The sequence below is a fragment of the Leishmania mexicana genome, chromosome 32, assembly GCF_000234665.1.
Source record: "Leishmania mexicana MHOM/GT/2001/U1103 complete genome, chromosome 32".
NCBI classification, from domain to species: domain Eukaryota; phylum Euglenozoa; class Kinetoplastea; order Trypanosomatida; family Trypanosomatidae; genus Leishmania; species Leishmania mexicana.
In genome coordinates this window covers 714601-740840 of record NC_018336.1, presented here as the reverse complement: position 1 = coordinate 740840, position 26240 = coordinate 714601, and the positions used below count along the sequence as shown (strand labels likewise).

At 58.0% G+C, this 26240-nt stretch overlaps 9 protein-coding genes across 9 annotated transcripts; all 9 read right to left on the bottom strand.

Annotated features, from left to right (window-relative positions):
- Nucleotides 1-448: 448 nt before the first annotated feature.
- On the bottom strand, nt 449-3478 carry LMXM_32_1940 (conserved hypothetical protein; the record flags this gene model as incomplete). Its single annotated transcript, XM_003878399.1, has 1 exon — nt 449-3478. The coding sequence occupies one exon, from the start codon at nt 3476-3478 to the stop codon at nt 449-451; it is 3030 nt and encodes a 1009-aa protein (XP_003878448.1).
- A 3009-nt stretch (nt 3479-6487) lies between these two features.
- LMXM_32_1930 (putative phosphoribosyl transferase) lies at nt 6488-7558 on the bottom strand (the record flags this gene model as incomplete). The annotated part of the gene is made up of 1 exon (XM_003878398.1): nt 6488-7558. One exon carries the CDS (start codon nt 7556-7558, stop codon nt 6488-6490), a length of 1071 nt encoding a protein of 356 aa, XP_003878447.1.
- A 2121-nt stretch (nt 7559-9679) lies between these two features.
- Nucleotides 9680-10249, bottom strand: LMXM_32_1920 (conserved hypothetical protein; the record flags this gene model as incomplete). The annotated part of the gene is made up of 1 exon (XM_003878397.1): nt 9680-10249. The coding sequence occupies one exon, from the start codon at nt 10247-10249 to the stop codon at nt 9680-9682; it is 570 nt and encodes a 189-aa protein (XP_003878446.1).
- A 1200-nt stretch (nt 10250-11449) lies between these two features.
- On the bottom strand, nt 11450-13204 carry LMXM_32_1910 (conserved hypothetical protein; the record flags this gene model as incomplete). The annotated part of the gene is made up of 1 exon (XM_003878396.1): nt 11450-13204. One exon carries the CDS (start codon nt 13202-13204, stop codon nt 11450-11452), a length of 1755 nt encoding a protein of 584 aa, XP_003878445.1.
- A 2501-nt stretch (nt 13205-15705) lies between these two features.
- Nucleotides 15706-16320, bottom strand: LMXM_32_1900 (putative vesicular protein trafficking mediator; the record flags this gene model as incomplete). The annotated part of the gene is made up of 1 exon (XM_003878395.1): nt 15706-16320. The coding sequence occupies one exon, from the start codon at nt 16318-16320 to the stop codon at nt 15706-15708; it is 615 nt and encodes a 204-aa protein (XP_003878444.1).
- An 893-nt stretch (nt 16321-17213) lies between these two features.
- On the bottom strand, nt 17214-17597 carry LMXM_32_1895 (conserved hypothetical protein; the record flags this gene model as incomplete). The annotated part of the gene is made up of 1 exon (XM_003878394.1): nt 17214-17597. The coding sequence occupies one exon, from the start codon at nt 17595-17597 to the stop codon at nt 17214-17216; it is 384 nt and encodes a 127-aa protein (XP_003878443.1).
- Nucleotides 17598-18250: 653 nt separating this feature from the next.
- Nucleotides 18251-19921, bottom strand: LMXM_32_1890 (conserved hypothetical protein; the record flags this gene model as incomplete). The annotated part of the gene is made up of 1 exon (XM_003878393.1): nt 18251-19921. The coding sequence occupies one exon, from the start codon at nt 19919-19921 to the stop codon at nt 18251-18253; it is 1671 nt and encodes a 556-aa protein (XP_003878442.1).
- Nucleotides 19922-21048: 1127 nt separating this feature from the next.
- Nucleotides 21049-21867, bottom strand: LMXM_32_1880 (conserved hypothetical protein; the record flags this gene model as incomplete). The annotated part of the gene is made up of 1 exon (XM_003878392.1): nt 21049-21867. One exon carries the CDS (start codon nt 21865-21867, stop codon nt 21049-21051), a length of 819 nt encoding a protein of 272 aa, XP_003878441.1.
- A 2047-nt stretch (nt 21868-23914) lies between these two features.
- LMXM_32_1870 (putative nucleolar GTP-binding protein) lies at nt 23915-25873 on the bottom strand (the record flags this gene model as incomplete). Its single annotated transcript, XM_003878391.1, has 1 exon — nt 23915-25873. One exon carries the CDS (start codon nt 25871-25873, stop codon nt 23915-23917), a length of 1959 nt encoding a protein of 652 aa, XP_003878440.1.
- Nucleotides 25874-26240: the final 367 nt, after the last annotated feature.

Genomic DNA, 26240 nt, shown 5'->3' with positions numbered 1-26240 from the left:
GATCCTCTCTTCACTTTCCTCGCATTTCGTTTTCTGTTAAGGCCTGAACTACCATCCTACAGCTTCATCAATGAAGTGAGTGGGATATGTGTGAGAGAGATACACGCAAGCCGATGGAAGAACAGCGCAACAACGCGATGCACTACGAACACAAAAAGCAAGAGACATACGGCACCGGTGAATGATGCAATGCACACGTCCCGCATGCGCATGCGCATATCGTGCCACCTCTACCGCCACCCCTACAACACCTAATGATAGGAGCGGCGAATACACGAATCGGCAGCAGCACACACGAGAGGATTGTCGCTGCTCATCCCTCTTGCAACGCCCGATGTGTGAGATGGTCAAATGAAGGTCTGTTGCACAACAGCGCCGCTTCTAATCCAACCCCTCTCTACAGGCAGGTGCATAAGCCGGTCCTCCACCGCCGTGCGCCCGCCTCATCCTAGGACACTGAGTCCGTAGGGAAGGTCTCATCGCCCGAATCCACCTTCTTCGACGTCGTGAATCGTGGGTCCTTCCGCGCCAACGGCCACAGCAGACGCGGAAAAAGGTTCACCTCCGTCTTCCACAGCACGCACCACTGAATCATGAGGACCAGCCACACTAGAAACAGCGAGAAGTAGGCACCCCAGCTGAGGTAGCCAAATATGAAGGTGCCACGAAAGTAGAGGTACCGGAAGGAGGCGCACTCCTCGACGCCGACGCGCTCCGAGCAGATGAGCAGCACTACCTGAATTATCACAAGCGGAACGCAGCTAAAGCTAATCCGCACTGTTGACGCCGCCATCACGACAATGATGGCGTACACGGAGAGTATGTACACGACCGTGATGCTGGAAAGAACAAGGAGGGTGATGTTGTAGTATGAGCATACCGCCTCCAACAGTCTGATTGCGGTGGCGACGAGAAGGAAAACGTTCGTCTCGAGCACCGACGCCATCACGTAGTGCAGCACGTGCGCTACGGCGCTGTGACGTTCCAGCACGTGGGGCACCCTGCCTAGGTTGAAGCAGGCAAAGCCAAGCCCGTCGATCGAGTCATGCGTGAACAGAAGCCAGGCGTATCCGAACAGCGCCACGCACCACTGCGTGGTCGCGGCCACGATCAACACAACATAAGGCCAGCAATGCCGCCACTCCACCTGGATGCTGAGCTGAACGTTATTGAAGTACGCCTGTGTGATAAGCTGCGGAAAGGCGAATATTATTGCGTGGATGATGCCGGAGAGGCGGCTGCAGGCAACTATGTTATGGCCCAGGATCATGCGCTTCTGCTTCAGCGCACGGACGTAGGCGATGAGGCAGAATATGTCAAAAAGCGGTATCACCGGCACCACCGCGACATACGGCGATGGTACCGTCAAGTACCTCTCGTCCTCACGCCTGGGTTCGTACTGCGCCTCGTCCTGCCGGCTCCGCACCGTGCAGATGATGCAGATCAGATTCAGTGCCCAGCCTCCCCCAAAGACAATCAGTGTGTAGAGGGCATAGCTTTGGAGCTTGCCGCCGTTCAGCTCCACCCACTTCGCCAGCACCAGCGCGATCGCCACATTGACGAAAATAATCGTGCACACCTGCACCACCATGAAGATCAGGTTGAGGATCCTCATCACGTTGGACTGGTTAATAAGAATGGAGTGAAAGGGCTCGTCGGGCAGGACATGCTGGTGGTCGTACATGAGCTTGATGTACTCGAAGCCGCTACGCTTGAGCATGGCGTACTGCGTGTGCGAGAGCCGTACAAAAGGCATGCGAAAGAAGGAGGTGAGGTACTCGTAGATGGCCGGATTCAGTGTCCCGTCTTTCGTGAAAAAGAGATCATCCATGGTGGTCTGCACGTTGCGCTGCGCCTCCAAATCCGTCTCGTCCAGCGTGCCAGAGTCGAGAATCAGTCGCACAAGGTACGGGTTGTGCTCCGCGGCGGCCATCTCAAAGCCGCGCACCGGCATCTCCTTCGACCGCGACGCCAGCGCCGCGGCGACAAGGTGCCCAAACGGCTCCGTCGGGTTCGACTGATACCCGCGCAGTGCCGACAGGAGATCCACCACGTACATATTCGGCTCACCATCGTAGCCCTCGACATCCGAGCAACTTACGTTGTCAGCGCCTATGAAGGAGTCGGTCATGGGGTCCTGGTTCGCGATTCTCAAGATAGGCTGCGCAGTGGTCCGGTTATTCCACCAGGGTCCGGTCGACGGGTCGACAACAACCAGGTCGAGTGGCACGGCAAAAGACCCCTCGCTGTCGGATGGGGCCGCGTCGCCCGGACGCATCGGCGAGATGTTGTTGTACGGCTCGAAGACGGCGCGTCGGCTTGCGATGGAGGTCGACGATAACGGCGTTTGGGCCCGTGGGGTACGCCGACTCAGATCGTACGTGGCGCCGGAGCCAGAAGACGTCGAGGCAGAGCGACTTACTATGCCTTTGCGCGTGGGAATACGCAATGGTCGCGAGTCCTCGGACGTGCGCGTCGCATTCGTGGGACGCGCTTCTGCGGCGGCAGCAGCTACGCCACCAGGATTGACGAGGCTCTCCAGATACGTGCTCACCTGCTCACTTTGATCAGAGACAACCTTGCTTACCGCGGCCCACCAACCGTTCTCGCCGTCAGGTGCAGCCGTCATTTTCACTAGTGACTGGGCCGCAGTATCTGTACCATCAAGAGTGGATCCGTCTAGCACCGAGGCCTTTGACACACGCGCAGAGGTCGACGGACGCTGACTAGCAGCACCGCTGCCGGCTTTACTGCCCGCTGTCGAATGTATGGAAGGTGGCCTCATGGGAGGTGGCAGTGGAGGGAGGGCGTATGAGCCACTCGACTCGTTTACGGGGATCGTCCCACGCCGCCATTCGCTCCCGGCACCGCGTGAGGTGGGCACCAGCGGAACAAATGCAGATTGCCGCGGCATGGCGGATTGCGGCGCTGCCTCAGGTGCGCCACTGTACGTTTTGGAGTGGCGCTGGCTCTGCAGCGGAGACGCCGCTGAAGGGCCGAATAACGACCGCTCGACGGGGCCTGCAGCGCTCGCTTGTGAGGCGCTGGTGAGCCCGTTGGGCCGCCGCATCTTCGGCTCATCCGTGACCCACAACGGCGTCTGGGATGCGGCTGGAGTGCGCACGTCAGTCTTGGGCAGTGGAGTCAGCAGCGTTGAAGGCACCGTGACACTGTGTGAGGCGCCATTCTGGTCCTCCGCAGCGCGCCCTCGAGCCGTGTTGGGAGTAGGTACGTAGCGTGACGAAGGTAGCCCATCAGTGGCAGTAGGCCCACTCCTTGCAGAAGCAAAGGCCTCCGACGCAGGCAGCGTCATGACCGAGGTCGCCGCCAGCGGTAGTGACAGAATCGATTGCCTTGCGGCACCGAAGGAGTTTGGGCTAGTGTCACTAACGTCGTCGCTGCGCGAGCGGAAGATCGGAATGTGTGCAGTGCTGCAGTCCGAGCTGCTGTCGAGCGGGGATACGCGACCCGACGACATAAGTGCTTCGACAGAGCCTGACTGTATGCAGCGATGCGAGGGTACACCTGATCGGTCGTTTTTTTGGTTCCCTTTCCGCCAAAAAAGGCGCAGCCCAGGCCTTCATGCACACACACACACAGAGACACAGACGCCCGGCCGTTGAGGACACGAGCACAAGTGGAAATTGCCCTGGAGACTCCCGAGCTCGAGCACCACACCTCTGCGTTGCGAGTATGCGTGTGCCGGCAACTGCGCACCGTGCAAGATGGAGAGGAGAGCAGGAAGAGGGGGAGTACGGCGCTGAATGCAGACGGAAACCGCACGAGCACACTGGAGTGAAGCAACCAAGATAAGACACGAAGGAAATAGGCTCGCACACGGTGAGCGTGCACGGCGGCAGCGCAGCGTGCGCGGTTGACTGTTAACACCTCGCAGAAAGACAGCAGCAGAAAAAAAAATCTTTGAGAGGTTGGCAAGGAAAAAAAAGCCTGAGGAATGAAGGACGCCTCTTCGCTCGTTTTGTCTGTCCTTTGTTAGTCGTGTCGTTCTGCCGGCAAGGGCGAATCTGCTTGGCAACGAGCAAACAAAAGGGGGAAGGGGGGAAGGGGAAACCGCGTGGAGGTGTCACAGACACCAACAAATCACACAGGTCTGCACGCACGCAGAGACAGACGGAGACAGACAGAAAGGGAGAATGCAGAACGACAAGGAAGTGCTGTCCGCGCCTCCCTCTCGTCCCACGGCCCCACCCCTCTCTTCCTCTCTCACTGTGGCGTGGCTGCCCTCTTTGAGACTTGCACGACGACAAGAAAAAGCAGGCGGAATATGGAAGTGGAAATCAGCAACAAAGAGCAAAAGGCTACACGCAAATAAAGGGCACTTCTTCTCCGTGCGACGTCTGTCAGCTGTCGGGTGATTGTCTCTGCTGCGGACACGTGCAGTTGCCGCTATTGCCCGCCTTTCTTATACTGCTGTGACTCTCTGCGTGAGTCCGACTCGCTGGCAAGCGCCGCCCACCCCCCAAGTCGGCGCCGGCTAAGAGCAATGCTGGTATGCAAAAGAGGGGAGGCGCGAATGCACAGCGACACTCCCAAAAATAAGGACAGACGAAACACAAAAAACTGGAGCTGCTGTCCAATAACGACGATGGATGTGCGCAGGTGTGGTGTTTCGCTTCAGTCCACCAGAACGCCACGGTGTTGATCACTCGTAGGGCTTGAGCAATGGAGCTGCAGCCTGTGATGCAGGCGTGTCAGCATGGAAAGAATGCTACGGCTTCGCCTTACCCACGGAAGTGGACAAAGAGAATCACACGGGCCTTCTGCGTCACCCCGTGTCCGAAACACGCTCCGTCTCAGCCTTCCTTACCGGCACGCACAAGCGACGACACCGTCAATGGAAGCACACACACACACATACAGGGTGCACCTGTAACCTCTCCCCCCCGCGTAGTCAACAAGGCGCGCTTTCCCCCAAGCAGAAGAAATTCGTAGTCCCGCAGGTGAAGGAGCCAACACAAGACGAAAGAAAAAAGAGAGAGGAAGCAAAGGACGAGATGATCCAAGACACTTCTTTGTCCGTTTGTCGGGCTCGCACCTCATTCACGCTTGTATGTGTGTGTGTGTGTGTGGGTAGGTGGGTGCGTGACAACAGGCACACGAAAAGTGCCGATGTAAGTGAGTGAGAGGATCAGTACGAATGAGCGGTGGAGGACATCCAGTGATCGAAAAGAGTACCAAAGGAGAAGCGAAGCAAGAACTGCCCAGGGCGCATACATACCCGGCGATCGTGTGAGCTCATTCGACTGCGACGTGGTACAGTGGGGTTCTGGCTTTCTCCCCCCACCCCGGAGACCCACAGTCCCGGCAGAGGTGCTTCGATGCCCGTGTTGCGGCTGCCCACTTCACCTCGCATCTCACAAATATGCAATCTGCCTGCGTGCAACGCACACAGCATGGTTCTCTCTTTAGTATGAAGTGCCTTGATACGCATCAGCCGCGCCCTGCGAGGCTGCACAAGTTTCTGGAATACTCCTTCACCGCGCGACGTGGCATCCCTGTTTTCTTTTTTTTCGTCAATGATACCGTTCATCAGTTGCTGCTGATACTGCTTCTTGTCGGTTGCGCTCTTTGCGATTTTTCAGCATTGTGCGTATGTGCAGAAGACACCCGAACTCAGTGAAAACACGCGCACACGCACGCGCTCAGGAAAAAAAAATGGAATACGAAAAAAAAGAGAGAGACCCCTCACAAACGTGCGCGCGCGCCCGATCCTCAAGGAAGGAGAACAAAATACGCGCTCCTCATACATCTCGCGAAATAGGCACGTTACGCGCTTGCGCCCCTAAGGACAAGCTCGATGAATCGACACCAGTAAAAAAACACATACACGCACATACTCGACCCAGAGAGAATCCCGCAGACATCCGCGGCATGGCAGGTATGGGTGCGTGCTTCGTAGGATGTGGGATGAGCCTTTTGCTCTACTCGTTTATCTTTTTTCCGCTTTTCGTTTGTGAGCGGGTAGGAGGAGGCGCAATGCCTCTCAGATCGCCCCTGCACCACCACCACCACCACCTCGCAGACCATCGCAGGCACACAAGAGACCCACATCTGGCTACGACAACAGAGAGCCCGCCATGCTTACCTGCTCACACACACACACACATTTACATCCGCACGAAGATATTAAGCGAACAAATGGGAGGATCAGAAAGTTAACGAGAAGGTGAAAAAAAACGAGAGATAGAGAAAGGCGAGGTAAAAAAAATAGAACAGGCGCGGGGCGGGGCGGGGCGGCGCGGGGAGGGAGGGGATGAGAAGCCCGAAAACAAAAAGGGATGAAGTTCCGCTTCGCCCTCTCGGGCCCCTTTTCCTTTTTTTCTCTCTGTTTGGAGGAGGGGGGCGGGCGCGTTTGGCCTTATTCGTGTTTTCACTGCTGCACGCTTTCGTGTTCGGGTGTATGAACGCGGAAGCGATGGTGATGCACATACGAGCGCGCCGCTTTCTGGTGTCGCAGAACTTGGAGTTACAGCTTCACAAAAAGAGAGGAGAGCGACGCTTCCGTGTGGAGGCTGTGCACGGCTTGCGCCAGCAGCGGTGCCGTCGTCAGTACGGTTAGCTTATCGCACTTCGCCGTTGTCAGGCGCTGATCAATCGAGTCGGAGACCACTACCTCCTCCAGTGCCTCGCAGGCGTTGATGCGGTCACACGCCGGATCGGTCAAAATGCCGTGGCTCGCGCAGGCAATGACACGCGTCGCGCCCATCTCCTTCAGTAGGTCGCACGCCTTGCACAGTGTGCCCGCGGTGTCGACCATATCGTCGACGATGACGCACGTGTAGCCCTGAACGTTACCGACCGTCTGCATAGAGTCCACCTTTCCGGCCTCCTTGCGACGCTTCAGGATGGTGACAATGTGGCTAGCGCCGATGCGATCAGCCAGCACGTTGGCGCGCTCCACGCCGCCGGCATCGGGCGAGACCACCACTGTTTGGTTCTTGTCAAACCACGGCTGCCGCATCAGGTATGTGGCAAACTCGGGGAACATGAGTAGGTTGTCCACCGGGATGTTCCTGAAGAAGCCCTGTATCTGGCCGCAGTGCAGATCCATCGTCACGACACGGTCAACACCCATGCACTGCAGCAGCTGCGCCACCGCGGATGCAGAGATCGGCACACGCGGCTCACTCTTGCGATCCTGGCGGCTATACGCGTAGTAGGGCACGATAGCCGTAATTCGCTTCGCCGAAGACAGCTTCAGAGTGTGCACCAGCAGCAGCAGCTCCATCATGGCCGTATTGACGTCCGTGTCGAAGCCACCGGCAGTCGGCTGAATAATGAAGCAGTCATCACCGCGAACATTGTCGACCACCTTGATGTTCAGCTCCCCGTTAGCAAAGCGCTTGATTTCCGTGCGGCACTTGTCCACGTTCAGACACTTGGCCACGTTGTCGGTGAGGTCTGGGTTGGCGGTGCCAGAAATAAGCCGAATGCGAAAGGTCGTTTCTACGCCTGGACGCACATGCTGACGATAGAAGAAAGTCTCTCCGGCGGCGACTTGATGGCCCTTGTGGTGCTGAGGTGTGTGTGCAGACATCCAAGAAGACGATGATATGAAACAGGTCAAGTGCACGCAAGTTGCCAATGCCGGAGAGAAAAGCCGAGAGATGTGTGCGTCTCTGTCGCTGCGTTCGGTCGAATGCAAGCAGATCCGTTTATCTTGCCACGATGGCGTAACAGTCTTTCGGCTTAAGGGGGAGGGAGGGAGTTGTTTGATGCTGTCGCTCTTCCTCGTCAATGGTTACTGTGCGACGATGGAGTTGATGCCAGGGAGAGAGAAGTGCGGCAGAGCGAGCTCGATAAAGAGGGGGGTGAGCAAGAGCGTGGCGTCAGCACAAAAACGGAAACACGCCGTGCGTGTACCTCTGCATGTGGGGGAAAGGGGCGTTGTATGCGGGTAGCCGTGCAGTCGGAGTAGCACCGGCAGGAAACAAAACAAGAAAAATGAGCCCCAGAAGGGAGAGACGCGTGTGGGTCGAGTAGAGCAAGTAAAGGATGCGGTATTAGCCGCTGCCAGCGTGCAACAGCGCACAGGCAGTGGAGAGAATCCTCTCTGTGGAATGCAAGGGCGTGTTTGCATGGAAGGTGGTGCACACGCGCTTGGGCATGCGCCTGCACACGCACGCACGCGCGAGAGAGAGGAAACACGGCCAAATCGGGTTTATTGCGTACTTCGAGTCTAAAGAAGAGAAGGATAGGCGGTGCACCTGAGAGGGGCGGGGCCAAAGCGGGATGGGGCGGGCAGTGCACAGCCGAGGGCAAAGGGCAATCACACTGAAGAGATGCGTAAAACAGTGCCGCTTGCATACTCGCCTGCGTGTATGGGTCAAGACAATGCTCGGATAGGGATGAGTGGCTGCTCGGGGGCTTGCAATGCGCGACATTCTACGACTTGATGTAGAGAGATGCCCGCGGTCCCATGATTGGCACGTCCTGCGCGGCATACTGAGGGAGAGGTGGCATCGGCGCCTTGGTACGGCTACTCCCACGGCGGCATCGAGATTGTGCAACGCGGCTGCACCCTGCGTTCTGGCGGGCACTCGGTGCGCACACGACTGCGTGGCCATCCCATTGAGCCTGCTGACGTGCAAAATACGGAGGCAGGACGCAGTCGCGGCAGTGGTGGTACGGAGCCGCGCTGTGCGGACACAGTCCCTCAGCAACTACCGGCGCCCCCTCAGCACCTGCGACAGAAGCTGCCGCTACAGCGCCGTCAGCAGGGTTGTAGGTCACAACGTGGCTCGATGTCGGTGCCGCACTCACTGAATTCGGCGGTGCCATCCTTCCAGCGGCGCTGGCGGAGTCGCCACTACGACGCTGACGCCAACACGCGGCGCAGGGGCATCGAACGGCGTCATGCTGAGCGTGAAAGTACTGGCAAAACCTGCAGTTGCTTCTGGTCAACGGCATTGTCAAGATGTTCGTGTGTTGTGGACAGACGAGCCCAATACATGTAGAGGAGGAGGTGGCAATGGCGTGCGTGTGGTGGCTGCGCGTGTAGTCGTGCCTCTTTCCGTTTCAGTAACCACCGCGGAGAGTGATCCGGTGCAGAGAGAAATGGACGGCAGAAAGGGGGAGGGGAGCCGTGCACGGAGAGACCGAGGTAGCACACGGTGCAATCGGTATAGAGTGGAAGAAAACAGAAGCGAGCCCATTTCTCGCGCATGACTCCATAGCCTCTACAGGCACCCGTCTCTGTGTTGCATGAGTTGGCGTCCCCGCAGCTGTCTATATGCGAGTCCATGACGTGCACATACACACAGAGGCGCGAGGAGGAGAGGCACCACGACTTCACCTTCCCCGCGCGTTGCTAGACGACGCCGTTTGCCTCTCTCAGAGAGCGCACCCCTATCGGCCGCCGCCTCTTTATCTGAGGCTACCACCAACGGAATCCCATCACCCGCTTGCAACAGAGGTTGCCAGTGTATGTGTGGTGGCACCTGTCCTTGGTCGGGATGTGGCTGTTTGCACTTGCTTTGCTGCTTTACCTTGCCCGATGCGTTCCCACGGAGGGGGGAGGAAGGGACAGGCCCGCGGTAACAAGAGGAAGAAGAAGGCGTAGCAGCGGCAGCGAGCTCTGTCAGGGCTAACCATAATCCCAGTGGCAGAGGTCCTATTTCATTCCTCTCACGGGAGTACCACCAGTTCCGCGGCAGCCCTACTTGCGCTTGCGCGACGCCTTGCTGCCCCCAGTCGGGCTCTGCGAAGCCAGCCCGCTGTTGGCGAGCAGTTTTTCCGAGTCTTTCCCGCTCTGAGTCCACAGTGCCTTCGCCCACTCGGGCAAAGTGTTCTTCTCCTTCCACGGACGCTGCAGGTCGCCCTCCGCCTGCTCCTTCTTCGCGTAGATGCGGAACAGCTCCGAGTAGTAAAGTCCCTTGGGATTGTTAAGGCTCTGCAACAGCAGAGGGAAGTAGATGCCGTAGCGCAAGGCCAAGAACGTGCTGATCCCGGCAGAGAAGCCAATATTGACCACCACCAGGTCACGCAGCTTCCCGATGTCGTACTCCCAGTGCTTCTGAATACTCTCCTGGTCGGTGTAGGGATCCTTAACCTGGATGAGAGTGTGGTCGTCACAGCGCCAAATTTCGAAGAAGATGTAGAGAGCCACACATATGATTGCGGTGTGCACTATGGCGAAAATGAAAAAGATTCGCTTTTGGGCATCGGGATCTGTGCTGTCCAGGCTCCAGCTCACAATCAAGGTCGTCAGCGGTAAAAGAATGTTCATGATTCGAGCGATGCGCTGGCGAGGTCCTATGCGCGTGTCGGCGTGGGAAGGCCGCCTCGTGAATGGGAGTGTCACCAAGAGAACAAGAAGCAAGCGAAAGTCGTCGATAGTCGACTGTCTTGTGTGTTTTCTTCTTCGTGCCGTGTTGCTTGTGCGTCGGTTGCCGTCTACAGAAATACGTGATCTTGTGCCAACAGGAAGAGACCGCACAGACACACGTACGCCATACAGCCATACAGAGAGAGAGAGTGCGTGTGCGTGTGCGTGTGCGTGAGGAGAGGGAGGAGTGCAGGAGAGAAAGGGTAAGCATCGACATGTAAACAAAGAAGAACGAGTCGTGCCGCATATGCGCGCACAGCTTTGGCTGGAAAAAAAAAAACAGGAGTCCCTGTGCGAAGAGGGGGAGGGGGTGGACGGAACATCGTGCCATAGAATGCGCCAACACTCACATGCACGCGAACCCAGTCCTGCAGTAGAACAGCACCCACGGCAAGCTTGCTAGGCGCCGCTGAATGGCGACAGACGCAGGGACAAGCAGCTGAGGCCATGGATTTGTGCATGTGCATGTGTGTGCGTGTGTGTGTCGAGTCGCCGTCCAGCACCCCAAATAAACAACATCCAACGTTCTTTTTTTTTCGTTTTCGTTTGACTTCTCTTCTCGCTTCAGCTTGTTAGAGCGCGCGGACTTGGTCACGCATTATTCGAGAGTCTGTCAGTTAAACCTGGGCCCCGGCGCTGGTTGCGCTAGCAGGGGTCGTTGTTGTTGGCCCTGTCACTTCGTTGCCGCCGCCTAGTGCCTTTTTTTCCTTTTCTTCTTGATGGCTGGCATATCTTCCACCCACACGCCATGGCACGTGTGGCCACGACACAACAAACCGCACCGACACGCACCAACGCGCACGAGGGGGGAGAGAGGGGAGGAGAGCACACCGTCACATGTCCCATGCTTCTCCGTTAAAGAGACGGTAGACAAGACAAGGGGGCCCGGGAGGGAAAGAGGGCGGGGCAGAAAAGGAGGCGACGAGGAAGACGGCCGAAAGAGAAGCCGCACCCCCGATGGCGGTTCGTTGGCAGCCGAGCACGCGGAAAGCAACACCCTCTCCTCACCAACGCCCACCCATTCCATCTCGTGGGGCTTGAAAATTACCCGAGAGCACACTTTTTCTCTCGCACGCTCTTCGCGTTCACCTTCCCCTTTCCTCAACGCATCAAGGACTTCCAGTTCATGGGACGGAAGAGATTGAGACCCTCGTAATCCGTCGTCACGACCATGCCGGGGATCTGCATGTGCCAGTGCGCCTCCTTCGGGTGCACCAGCCCCTGATGATGAAACATCAATTGATCAGGGTACTCCTTCAACTTCCCGCTAAACAACTCGCCCACCGCCTCCTGCTCCTCGTTAAAGTCGCGCTCGAGCGACAGGTCCCACAAGGTGCAGCGACCATCATCACTGACAACGGACAGGACACTCTCGTTGTGCGGCGCAAACTCGACGGACGTGATGGCCTTCTTGTGAAGTGCGATGCGCTGGATCGGCTCCGGAGTGGCAATGCGCCGCAGATCCCACACTGCGACAGCGCCGCTCTCGGCACCTGTCACAAGCAGGTGCGACGCTTGCCGGGCACGGTTCCAGTCAGCCACGTTGATATCGGAGGGGTCCGCCTGAAACGCAATTTTGCAGGCCCGCATGTCACGCGTGTCCCACACCTCCACTAGGCCGCCGGCGCGGGCGGTGATGAGCACATCCGCCTGCGTCGGACTCCACTGAATCTCCTCAATCGACATAGCGCCAGGTACAGTGCTGCTTGCTGCGCTCTTCCACCGGCCGTCGTCCGTGGGCTGCCACACGAAAAGAGAACCGGCGCAGTCACCCGACGCGAAGACGCTCGCCTGCACCGGGCTCCAGTCGAGTCCGTAGCCCTCTGTCTTGTGCGACGTCGACGGCGTGCAGAACTTCAGCGGATGAGCCTTCTTACTCTGCCCTCCAGCCGATTGCTGCTTCCACACCTGCGCCTGCTCCTTCGACCAGTTCGAGAAGTCTGTCAGGGCCCGCACCTCCGACTCGATGTCGAAGACCTGCACGTGGCCGGCTTCGGACCACACGGCCACGAGCTGACTGCCACTCGCAGGGTTGTTCTGCGGGCAGCAGCGCACGCGGTTGGCCGTGCCGTAGTGTTTGATGACGCGGTGGTGCACCACCGGCTCGCCATCGTTCACATCCTCGTCGGCCTCGTCGTCCTCGTCCTCCTCGCTATCGTCCTCTTCGCCGATGTAGTCTTCCTCGCTGTCGTTGTCGCTGGCTACGTCGTACTTGGTGCGGCACATGTTCGTTACATAGAGCACCAGCAACTCGTTTCGGGCCTGCTCATCCGCTTGCGTGCCGCACACCAACACCGTGGAGAGTGGGTACCTGGTGTGGTTGTCCTTGTTGTCCTTCACGACATCAAAAGACAGGCATGGATACTCGGTGCGCAGCTGGAAGAAGGCGTCGTAGGCCTTGTTGGAGAACTCTAGCTTTATTGGCTCACCGCCTTCCGCCTCGCCAATGGCGGCACCTTCGATGTCGCCACGCCACACTGACACCGCCGCAGCACCGCCGGCCTCGTCATCGTCCTCGGCACCCGTCTCGCCGGCCTCCTTGAAGGAGATAGACTTGATGCCTTTCGCAATGTGAGCCGAGGATTCCTTCTGGAACTCGGCGTACTCATCATCGTCCTCGTCGCCCGCCTCAACGATTTCCTCTTCATCATCGTAGCCGTCCTCGATGTATTCAACGTCACTGTTGTCATCTTCCCAGCTGTCTTCGTCTTCGAGCTCCGCTCGCGGCTTTGCCTCCGTCAGCCCACGCTGCCGGCGCTCTTCTTCCTTTCGCATTTCCTCAGCATCTTTGGTGCGGGCGCGTGTCCCGGGGATGTCCTCCCCATCTCGCGACGACCGCTTCGCTCCGCGCTTCATCGGGCCTAAGTTTCAAGCAATGAGGAGCAGGCCTCGAGATGCAGGACTGAGTCGCCAAAAGGAAAGGCAGCAGAGGCAGACCACGTGTACCGAAAAAAATGGAAGACAAGAGGGAAGACGGGGATGTGTGCCTGCTTGCCTGCCTCGCTCTCGGTCGCTATGATTACAGACAAACGAAAAATATTTGTTTTCCTGTTTGTTTTTCTTTGTCAGGTTCGAGAGGATGAGGAGCTGCGCCGGATGGCGATGCCGTTCAGCGCGCACTTGTGCGAGGCTCGGCTGCGCTTCGCTCTTATACTAGAACAGGAAACAACAATAACGAAAAAAAAAGCGTGCCGCACGTGTGATCTTCTCCTTGTGCCTGCTTCGTGTATAGCTGACACCTTGCTCGTGCACGAGTGCGTGGCAGAGATGGGAAAGGAGGTGCATCCAGCGTGCGTGTGCATCGGCAACGTTGACACGGTGAGCACGATGGAGGAAAAGACAAAAATGAAATAGAAGAATGGCAATCGTACCCGGAGGAGGACGAAGAGGGGCGCGGGAAAAATTGCATGGAAGTCGATGGGCCAAGCATGCACCTGGGCAGACCTCCCTCGCCCCGCGAGAGGGTGATGGATGAAGTCTGGAATGGATGGCGAGAGAGAAAAGCGGGGCACGCACACACACACGCGGAGAGAGAAGTAAATCGCTCCCGCAGCACCCCTTTACGACAATATAGCACACAGCCTGCGAGTGCACTTCTTCTCCCCACCTCCACGTGTTCTCAGCACCGGTGCACAGTGCTCTTCGCTGTCCTCGACGCCCATATCCTTCGCGTTGAAGGCACTGAGGCGCTGGAGTCCTACGATGTCAGAGACGTAACAGCGCCGCTTTGTGCTTGCATAGCCCTTCGCTCTCTTGACTCGCGTTGGTCCTGGGCCGCCAGGCTCTTCTGCTCCGTTTTGTGGGTGATGAAGTCGAGGACCAAGGTCTGGCTGCTGTTGCTCCGCGGCAGTCGTTGATGTTAGACCGCACCAAGCTCAGTAGAACGGCAAGAGCGAAACATAAAGAAAAAAAGGATAGCAACGCGCCGAAACGGCCAAGGAGTGCGAAGAGAGGAGGCATGCCCATCACGCACACACACATATATATATAATCACGCACGGCGAGGCACAAGGTCTGATGTGATGCGGATGCACTGGGTTCGACGGCGCAGCCACGTTTGTGACACTGTATGGACGGATGAGCACGGGATGCGTAGTGATGCGCATCAACGTTTTGAACACAACTTTCAAAATCGAAGCGAGCAAGAAAAAGAGCGGCCATTTGAGGTACCAAAGAGCAGACACTGACATACCGCGCGCATCGCACAGAAGCACATACACACATACATACACACATACACATGCAAGACGCACCCCAACAGAGAGACTTGGCAGGTAGGCCGGCATGGAATGGGAAGCACAGCGAGACCAAGGGAGGGGGGTTAGGGAAGGGCAGACAGAGAGAGAGCGAGAGAGAAAGGGGACCAATGACGCAGCAAGCGATCGACCGACACACAACAACAGCAAGCGAAACAAAAAAAATACACACACACAGGCGCACTGCCATACATGCAAACACCCACAGGCGCACACCTATAGAGAGAAGAGACACACACACGCAACACACTTAATGGGCATCAAAGAACAGAAGGGCACTTTTAGCAGCCGATATGATGACTGTCCGCGAAGGGAAGCAAGGCAAAGCAGAGGAGCGGCAAGCAGAAGAGAAAGGAAAAGCGCGGCTGAGCAGCCAACAGTGTTGTGAGGCGGACACGGAGGTGGGTGCTTGAGGAGGGAGAGCGCCTGCGCTACTGTCTAAAAGGGCATCTGTGGAGCATCTCTCCCTTACTATCCCTCCGCTTCATCCCCTCACCTTCCTCCTCTTCTCGCCTCAACTCATGTAAGTAGATCGATACGTGAGCACCTCCGACATGCACGCTTTCTGGTGAACTAGTGAGAATTGCTCTACCTTTTCCAGTGTCTGGGTGTGCGCGTGCGTGTGCGTGGGTGTGGGTGTGTGTGTGTCTGCCTGTCTGTCCGTCTGTCTGACCCTCTCGCCTTCCGCACGGATCCTCGGTCGCTACGCGGCAGCCTTATAAAGGCACTGCACACGGACGAGCACACACACACAAGCGGTATAGGAATCGTGCGACTATCTGTCGGGGGGGCAAACGTGGTGAAGGGCACAAAGAGACGGGCCAGCTGAGATTAAGTCCGAGAAAGAGGGAGGGAGAGACGACAACGCCGGCAGCCGTCACTTCTGTGAGGGTGCAGAGAATCGCACACAGCACGAGAGCTGCGCGCCATTCGATGCGAGAGAGTGAGCCCCACGGATGCCACGATGAGGAAAAGGGGGAAGAGAGACAAGTCAGATCACGTAATACATCGCTGTCACGCTTGTCTATTCGAAAAAAAAAAACTTTATCCACTGTGACACGAGGCATGTGTACCCCTTCGACTAATCACCCCTGTCTACCCTTACAGCGCCTGCAGCGCCTTGAGGCGCTCAGCAATGTCGTCTTCGCTCACATCCTGCTTCCGCGCAGGCATCGCGATGCTGTTACCCAACGGAGCATTGCCAAGCTTCGTACTAAGATCGATGTTATTCTCTGCAGCCAGCTGTTCCATCAACGAGTCTACCTGAGCTACCGGGACCGTGCCAGCCGAAGAGCTCTCGAAGGCAGCATCCATTGTGCCCAAATTCACGTCCATCTCGCCGACCTGCTGCTCAAAGGCGTCCATCACCTCTGCGATCTTCATGGGGTTCATGGAGGTGAGAATCTTGTCCATACCTTTCACCGTGGTGGACATAGTCTTAGTAACCATCTTCATCTGCATGGCAGTTTGTATACGCGACGCGGCGGCGTCGAGGCGGGAGGCGAGACGGAGATAATTCAGGCCCTCGTTGCGCTTGCGAATCGCGTTCTCGGCGTAGATGCGGGCCGCCTCAGGGTTGCCCTTCTCTAACGCTTTCTTGATATTCAGCTTCTCCCGCTCCGCCGCCTTTTCGGACGCGGTGGCGCTCTTCGTCATCTGCTTCGATGCGAACTTCATGTTGAAGAGAATATCGTACATTTTGTCTTCCTTGCCCATTGTCGATGCTGCTGCGACTGCTGAGGGCTAAAAGTAAAAAGTGCGCGGGAGCGCGGAAGGGAGGGTCGACCCACGTGTGAGGCGGGTGGGGAGGGGGAGGGGGGATGGAGAGCGAGGAGGGCTGACGAGACGGAGAGCCGGAAACAAACAAAATGGAAAAGGACAGGGCGGAAGGGAGGATGCCAACGCCCGCGGTGGATGGCACACAAACAACGCAAAAGGTGCGCAGCAGCAAAGAAATGCAAGATGGTGAGCGACGATGGACGTGGAGAGAGGGAGGGGGGCAAGGAAGAGGAAGCGAGCGAAGGAGCCCGGTGCAAGCGTACGAGCAAGTGCCTTGGCGTCTGTGTATACGCCAAAGTGCGGTAGGGGCGGTGTGCATGCAGCGCTTCTGATCCCTCGCTCCCAAGCCAAGGCCCTGCCTTTCTTCCATTCTCAGTGCCCTCTCTGCTCGCCCCGTCCACCGCTACTGCAGAGGTGGTGAAATGTCGTCGTGCAGAGAGGCAGCCCAGCGTGGAGGAGCGGCGCAAAAGGCCAGAGAAGACACGCACGCCGGGGGGATGGGGGGAGGGGTGCGGAAAAAAAAAGCACGGATCCCATGAGCACTTCTCTCTTTTTGGTTGTTTGTTTCTCCACAGGCACACACGCAGGCACAAGTACGGGTCTGCGTAGCGCCGCTGGTCAGCGACAGCGGGGCCGCAGTGAGTGGCACACCCGATCCCGCGAAGATAAAGAAACAACAACATGGGAGAGCAGAAGTCACCGCATCCTCATCTCTCCCCCCCCCCCATTTGAACGAAGATAGGGCGCGCGTGCAAGCGGAGAAGGTCAAAGAGAGACCGAGCGCACAACCTGCATTGACGGGAGGAGAGGAGGGGGCACACCCACGCCGTCTACTGTCCCAGATCTTTCGAGAGGCGTGCCTCATGAAGCATGGCGTAGAGCAGCGGGACGGACGACGGGGCGCCAGCCATGTTCAGCTCTGACGCGAGTACGCGACGCGGCACTTGGCTGTCCGGCGATCGAGCCTCGAGCTGAAAGACAGCTAGCGTGTGCTCTAAGCCATTGAAGGTGAGGTACTCCTTGATGAGCTCATTGATTACCATGTTCTCTGGAGGCACAGGCGGGTTCTCCACAGCCCTATCATCGCCTTTGGTAGTGACGTCAGAGAGTCGCTCGAAGATGGCGGCGCGGAGCTCGGCCTTGATGTGGCTAATCGTCCCGTTCGCCTCCAGTGACTCCCGCATCGCAGCCTTGAGGGACTCTTGACTGGACATTTCGCTCGTTAAGTGCTTCTCAGATCCACCTGTGGGCTCGGCGGCGGATAGCGATCAAGGCTCCTTTGCCGATTTCAAGAGAAGCGGTGGGCAAGGAGACAAAGAGAAAGGAAAGGCGAGGCGAGGAGAGGAAGGGTGAGGTATAGAAACGCAACGGAGACGCCGCCGCGGCCATGTGCGCAAAGAGTTGACAACGGTGAAGGGGAAGTGCGGCAGTGGCGTCCGCTCGTACGACCAGGCGCACACTTACTTGACACCCTTGTGTCTGAGGAGCGAGAAAGCGGGGGGAAGAGGAGGGAGGGGGGTGCTAAGAAGCGGCAAACGCATCGCCGCTGCACTGTGGGGGGGGGACCTTATCGTCCGCGTTGTGGAACCCGCCTCTGCTGCAGTGCTCTGCCAAAGATGTGTCCTCCCTCCCCCTGCAGCAATAGCTTCTGCTGCTTCATTCATCCTATTGAAGCCCTAAACTATCGTTAGGTACCAGCATCTTCCACACGAGGACGTGGGGCGCGGTCATCAAAAGGCGAACGCGCACTTGAGGCAGCCTGTACGCACGCGTACACCCCTCGCGCAGGCTCGCAGTGGCCCACAGTCTCTCACTGCATGCAATCCTTGTCCCCAGCAGACTTTGCCATCTCCCTCTGACGCGGCAGCTATAGGAGTGAGAGACGACGCATCAACACCATACCCAAGACAACACCCACCACCACACCTCCCGCGCTCATCAGCACATCAGTAGAATACCATTCGCGTCCGCGTTTCGGAGGAGCAGCGGCAGCCGCGGCGGCGGTGTTGGCAACATCCTTTGCAGAGTCTTTTGCAAAGGTACCGTGGAACTGGTCCTTTCCAGCGATGCCAGCATGCACAAGCAACCTTCTAACGGCGCACTGCAAGGGACTGCCTGCGTTGCCGTGGTCACTGACGCCACCCTGCTCATTGCCTGTGCCATTGGGACTTGAAGAAGTGGCCGCCGGGGATGTTTCGGACGCCGATGCGTCACCGCTCACTGCGGCGGCCTCGGGGGCGGCAGACTTCTTGCACTTTCGCTTCCCCTTCGTCCGCGACGCCTCTGAGGCCACCTCCGATATCATCACCGTCTCCCCGTTCGTTGTACCTGCAGTGTTCGCCCTCGGCGCCGCAGCGCTGCTTTTCGCAGTACCTGAGCTGCCACGAACAGCAGTCGCCGCCGGTGGGAGCGGGGCCACCTCCACCGAGGCCTTGCCCGTCGCTTTCATTTCCAGGGGTACCACAAAGTACGCGACAGTCTTCTGGCCCTTTGCAGACGCCCCCGTCCGTGCGTCTGACGAGGCGGCCGTTGTCGAGCTCTGCGCGCTGCTCTCTGCTAGTTCGTACTGACGGACGAGACACCCTCGAGGGGAGAGTCCGACCACCTCGCACGTCGCCTGCAGCTGCTGCGGCAAACGCATCTTGGCGACCACAGTCCATTCATCATCGCGGCTGCCTTTGGGCTCGCAGGCGCACTGCAAAATAGTCGAGGATCCCTGGAGGGCCAGGAGCACTTGCTTGTCGCTGATTGCATGGGCGAAGAGGCGTGGACGCGCGAGTTTGTGGGCGAGTGCCGAGCTCTTGGCAGGCGGGGACGACATAGGAGGCGCCTCCCCTTCTCCTGCCTCCGTAACCTCCTGCCCCTTGCTGTTCGCCTTGCTCACCTTCGCGTTTCCGCCGCGGTTGTTGGCGACGTTAACTGATTGCGACTCGAACTGTGACAGCATCGGCTTCAGCTCTCGCACGGAGCGCCTGCTCACGTGAAAGCCATGCACCGTCCAGTCATCGTTCACCACAAACACAAACGGACCGTCGCTGCACGCTGCGGCCGCCACGCGGGTCTTACCCTGACGGGGGCGGCGGTTCGGCAATACGCACTCGTGCATCACCTTTTCCCTCTGCAAGTCCCAGAAGCGAAGGCTCTGCTTGACGACCCGTATTTCGCACAGAACGGACCCCAGGACAGACACTGGCGACGCCGCCGCCTGGTCCTGCCGCACATATTTCAGCTTCTCCGGTGCCTTGGTGACTTCAATCAAGATGGTAGATGTCGCAGGAGCCGACAACAGTGAAGAGGACGAGGACGAAGTGGCTGCCTCGCTATGGGCGCATTCACTGGATCGGCGCACGTCCAGCGCAAGGTGTCGATTTCCTAACCATACCACGCTGCACGCCTCTGGGGTCACAACCTCGTCGATCAGTTCGCCCATCTCGCCTCGGGTAAAGGAGAAGAGTCGCAGCACCGTGCTTGGGTCGCCGTCGCGAAGATGGCCGACCACAGCCGACGTGGCTGCCGCACTACCGGCTGGGCAAACCATCGCAATGTGGGACTGCGCGGCATTCAGCGCGAAGGCACGCACGACTCCGCCGTACACAAGTTGAAAGGTGGAAGAAGAGACAGGCAACGATGCCGCCGCAGCACCGCCTTTGGCAGCTGCGGCTGTCGCGGTCGTGGTCGACGATGGAGAGACAGCCACCGCCTTCACGGATTGCTCCAGGAGTAGGTTGTGTCGATCCGCATGGATGAACAGAAAGCGACCGTCCGTGAGAGTCGCCATTCTCCGCAGCGCTTAACGGAGTGTGTTACGGGTCAGTTATTGTGGAAAGGCGCGGGCGTGTTCGTCGAAGTAGGCTCCTTCGCTTTACTTCTTCGCCCCGTTGTGTAAGAGAGGGCGAGCGTGGGCGCGAGGGTGGGAAGGAGAGAGCAAAGAGAAGATGCTGAGAGGCACGACCGAGCAGAATCCAAAGCGAGTAGGAGGGGGCGGCGACAAACACGCTGCGTCAGAAAGGACAAGAGAGAAGCCGCTGGCCCAAGGTAATTTTCAGGCACACCGTGTGTGACAGCTTGATGGTGTTTGTGCAGTTGTGCAAGTTCGAAAGATGTCGGCACGCGGGTAACCCAGCACCTCTGGCCGCCTGGCACGAGTGTTCGAGAGAAGGGCGTGGAGAAAACATAGCGCAGGGGAAGCACATGCCTCACTCTCCCCTCCGCAACCTCCTATGCACAGCAGGTGCGCCTCTGTGCTAAACATGATGCCTTAGAAGACACGTGCGCCTGCGCCTTCGCTGTTCCCTTTTGCGTCCTTCACGTGTGCACACCGCGGCTGCCTCTGCGTGGCTGCGGCAGCGAGGGAAGAGAAGCAAACAAAAAGAGGCCGACCTCCCTCGCACAGGCGAAGGCACACCAAAAAAAAAATAAACACAGGTACAACAACGAAGACAGCACCTTCTTGTACATCACTGACGCCCGCGCATACCCACACCCCTCTTGAGAAGGTGGAATGGCGCGTCACAGAACACAGCCCAAAACCATATATATATATATATATATATGATGCGCGTGTGCCAGACACCGAATGAAGGCGCTACTCGAGAGAGAATGCCCCCCCTACCAGACAGAGAGAGGAGAGCCAAGCAATAGACATATTCGCGTCCCTCGCCGCTATCATGATCTAGCGCGCACGGCACGCACACGATAGCCTCGGTATGTGGACTGGATGCGGGTTGCACTGTTGTCTAGCGCCTGGCGTGCTGTCGATGCGAAATTGCTCCTAAGTTGTGGTAGGAGCCCCATGCCACACACCGAGGCAGAGGCGAAACTACGGAACTTCTCGTAAGAGGCCAGGAGAAGTAGGGAGGCTGCAACGCGCTGCCTGCGTGCCTCTATCATCTCTTGGCGCTCCTGATGCTCTTCCGCGAGAAGACTGTGCACCGCAGCAGCTGCTGCTGCCGCACGTGCAGAGGGTGGGTATGTTGAGGCGGCTGTATACCCCGGGATGCTGGTACGGGCCAGCTGGCCTTCGCGGACGCCGTATTGGCCAACAATGCACGCCTTCAGTGCCAGTGAGTCGAGTGCTTCCCACGTCAGCCGCATTCGCTGCAGCGTCTCATAAGGGAAGAGCAGCTCCGTGAAGGACGCGGTGTACGCGGCCACGATACCGTGGCGCATCGCTGTCTCGTGCTCTACCACCAGCGCCTGCGCATATGCAAAGGATATAGTGATAAAGAGTTTCCACGGCAGCGAGTCGGTGTCTTCATTCAAAAATCGTCTGTCCTCTGCTTCGTCCTCGAGTAGCCGGCGAATTTCCTGCACGTGTGTGGTGCGATGCGCCTTGTGAAACGCGCGGCACAGCACCTCGTACTCGGTCAGATATTCATCCACGATCCCGAGGCGATCCTGCAGCTCGCCCTTGTCGCCGTCGACGGCGGTTGCAGATATGCAGAAAAGGCGGTAGGCATCCCACCTATCGAGATTCTCCGACATGATCCTGTGGTAACCATGGGGGGACGGTATAGTGAGGTTGAGGCGGTGGCAGTGGAGCCCACCATAAACAACAGCGGAAAAACGGAAGCGTTACCTCTCACGCAAAGGCTTCTCGCACGCAATCACCTTTGCTGGCGCAACAACAGAACGCATGCGAAGTGCGCAATGCTGAACGCGAACCAGTGACGAGGAACGACGAGCAAGGCCTCAATGCGATGCTGTGTTTGTCTGGCATCGATTCGTTTCCTCTGAACCGTGTGCCTTCCTCCTTGTGCCTCGTGCCCTTCCCCTCACCGTGTCGCGGAGGCAGTAGACAGAAGCACGTGACAGCCGCTGATTCACCTGAGCGCGCACGTAAAGCAGCGAATATGGAAACGGAGAAGGGGGGAGTCAGAGGAGAAGGGGAGCGATAGATAGAGGGGGAGAGGGCAACATCAGTAAGTTGGCCGACGCCTACGCGACCAAAGTTGCGCTTAGACAGAAAAGAAAAATGATAAAAGGCAGCGAAGCACACCCATCCCTGCACTCAGGGCCCACGGACCTCTCTTCCTTCATCTACCCAGACAAGAGGTGCCTCTCTACCAGCATCTGCAACGCTGCAAGGGGACGTGTTTTCCTGTGGAGGGAGAGGGGGTGAGGAGCCAGCGTTGCCGTCCGCACACCTGCTCAAGCACAACTTCCTCGCCGCCTTACCACCACAATCACAACCACCAGCACCCATTTTAGGTCCTGAGTGTGTACGCGAGCAGGGAGACAACTGGCGACCCGGCCGCATGTCTGCGTGCTCCACTCCATGTTCCGTTGCTGCATTATTGGTTTCGTTTCTTTTTTTTGCGTTTAAAGCGCTTACACAGCTTTCCCTGCGTTGTTCGTACGCGCACGGATACACAACAGCAAATCGTCTCGAGAGTGCGCATGACATGACTTAAAATGAACAAACAAAAGAAGGAAGACACACAAAAGGGGGGAGCGAAGGCGTCTTTCGAGCCTCACGCCTCCGCACCGTCCCCGCTTCCACCTGTGGGTGCGTGAGTGCGCACGTGTCTGTGAGTGCTGAGCTGTTGCTCCCGTCATTCAACTCCATTCTTCCTTGGCGTGAACGCATCAAGCAATAGGAGCGCATACATTGCGCTGACACATACGCGCGGAAACGCGAAGAAAACGGAAGGCAAAAATTTAAAAGTTATGTCAGTGTTATTCGAGTGTGGCAGAGAGAAATCAGCCCTTTGTCCGCCTTTAATCCGCCGCTGACGGCGAGGTCGTCGCCTTTCATCGGTGCGAGCCAACAGCCCTTTGACCACCAAAGCACGGGGGAAGGGACAACAACATCCTCCCCCCACCTCACCCCACATATACACACACGCACAGAAAAAAAACAGAAGAGAGAAAACGCAAGTGCCACACGCACATGCACAAATGTGCGTGTCCCTCAACGAAGTGGAGTACCGCCACCCCCCTCCCTCTCCTTCTTCCACTTCCCCCACCACACACAATGCTTCGCCCCCTTCCCGCCCGCCCCGCCCCTCCCCTCCCCCCCCCCCCCCGTCTGCCCTCCTGCCTTCCTCGCCTCTCCAGCGGCAAACAGGCGCCACAGAGAACTGAAATGAGCGCTGCGCGTACATGTCGGCAGCGAAATCCCCGAGCGAGCAACAGAGAGAGAGAACGAGTTGTGAGACAGATAAAATGGGGGGGATGGAGGGGGGGGGGCACGGGGAAGAGAAGGGCAACAGTACAAACAGCAGAGAAGAAACAAAAGAAGCACAGCCGAACAAAAGAAAAAATGGCAAGGACGCGAAGACGATGAGGGTCGCTCGTCAGGCTCGCACCGGCGAGCGAGGGGGGAAAGCGTGGGATAGCGGTGCAAGAAAGACGAAGTAGAAGGGTGAATGAGGTACAGCCAATGCGAAGGAGGGGCAAGTATCATGGCACTCATGGTGTAGCCTTCCATGATGCTCGCCGCAGAGATGATCACGTCACCGCCTCGTCACCTCCCCCTCCCCTCCCTGTCTTGTCATCTATCTCACCTCAGTAGTCGCACCCCGCACGCTTAACGCCGGTCTCGAGCACCGTTGCTCTTCACCTTACCCGTGAACAAATGCATAGGGCGAAGGTTCGGGATGTGGTGGTCGCCCTCGCCCTTCCGTGCCTGGCGGGCCAGCGGACGCGCCTTTACCTTGCTCAGCTTCACGGCGCGCAGCTTCTCGTTCACATCACGGTAGCCGTCGCCGCGGTTGACGCTCATGCTGCGTTCACGACTAGCAGAGGCGCCGCTGATGCTACGAGTTGTCTTGGTGCTAACGTGGGCAGAGCCGGAGCGGTCTCGGATCAGCGCCTCCTGTGCGACAGACATGGAACGGCCACGCTTGCGAGTAGGCACCTCGCCGCTGCCGTCCGCGATGGACTTCGCCCTGGAGTCCTGACTGCCGGTGCGTTTGTTGAACTTGTTGATGGCCATCGCCTGGCTGTGCGTACGCCGAATGGCAGGATTCTTCATGGCGCGCTCCATCTTCAGCACCTTTACCTTGTCCTTAATGAACTTCACCGCCTCAAGGGTATCGCTGTCCAGCGTGTGCAGCTCGTGCTTGCGGGACGCCTCCAGCTCAAGATCTTCCAGCCGCGCCTCCTCCTCCGCCTCTAGCTCCACCAGGCGCTGGTGGATGTCAGGGTCGATATTGTCGTAGATGTTGTGGCCGTCCATGATGTCCGGAATGATATCTTCGACCCACTCCGGGTTCTCCAGATCCCATGTCTTGCGCTCGTTCCTCTGATACTGGCCCGGACCGCCATTCTCCCACTCGTAGTCGCGCTCCGTCTTGCGGCGCTGCCTCGGCGGCTCGCCCGTGACGCGCTCCTGCAGCACCGACGCCGGCACAAAGGCGGGGCGCTCCAGCTCATCGCGCTGCTGTGGGGTGGCGCAGTAGAGGCGGTTCTGAATCGCCTGGTAGCGGCCAGAGCCCTCTTTCTGCTCCGAGCGGTGGGCGAGAAGCATGTCGCAGGCGACAGTCTTGAGGTCGCCGACGCCAACGTCCGTGAGTGTGCTAGCGGTAATCCACTTCGCATTCGCCTCCTGAATGGCGTCCATGATAAGCTCCTGCTCCGCCGGCGAGACATCGTCGATGGTGCACACGTCGCACTTGTTGAAGACGACGACAACCGGCTTCCCAGTGAACAGAGGGCCAACGGATTTGAAGAGAGAGACCTGCTGCTCAATGGAGTAGCCGCACTGGCCGCTCAGGTCCATGAAGAAGAGGATGCATGCACGGAGGTGAGCCAGCGCGGTGATCGCCTGCATCTCAATGACGTTGCGCTCCTCCAGAGAATGGTCTAGGATGCCAGGGGTGTCGATCACCTGCCACGTAGTGTACTTGTAGTCCGTGTGACCGACAAAGAGCGACTTGGTGGTGAAGGCGTATGGCTGCACCTCCACATCAGCGCGCGTGACCTTGTTCATAAAGCTGGACTTGCCCACGTTCGGGAAGCCCGTCACGAGCAGCGTGCGCGCGTTCGGGTCGATGGAGGGGAGGCGAGACATGTGCTGGCGCACCTTCTCTAAGTAGGCGAGCGCGCTATTAAGCTTCTTGCACGCCGTCGCCATGCGGCCGAGGGCAGCGCGCTTCAGCTGCTTGCAGCGGTAGAGAGAGTCGCCGTACTTGAGCAGACGCACGTAATCGCGACCAATGTTATCCACCATGTGGCGAACCGCGCCCACCTGACCCAGCGCCACTTTGTAGTGATCGCGGTCGTACAAGACGTGCATGAGATCGCCGTAGAAGGGGTGAATGTCATCCATGCGCGGGAACTCCTGAAGGATGTAGGTGAGCTTCTCATTGATGGTCTTCTGCGTGAACTTGACCTTGCGCATGTAGAACTGGCGAATGCGGGAGATGTGGTAGCCCTTGTGCACCACCGTCGGCGTCTTGCGCTGCGTCTTGGACAGGACAATGTCCATGAAGTCCTTGTACGTCGGGACGACGGTGATTGTCTTGAAATTGTACACGGACGTCATGATGGCCTGGCAAAGAAACGGGATGAAAGAGGATATACTCAGTTATTCGAGGGAAGAGGGTGAGGGGGTGCGTCGCGGTGGGTAGCCGGGCACGCAGAACTCTGTGGATGCCGGGGGTGTGGGATAGAGATCAGAAAAAGTGGAACAGAGAATAGTAGAGACGGTAAAACCGGCCTTTTTCGCGGAGACGAGGCGTAATACAGCGTGGAACAGGTGTGGCCGTCCTCTGCAAAGAGGATGGCAGTCGGAAAGAAAGGAAGAGTGGAGCCGAACGCGGGTTCTCGCGGCACCGAGGTTATCTCTTGGACAGACACTTGCGGCAGTCGCAGATGGTCGTGCGAGAGAGACAATGGGATGGCGGTTGCAT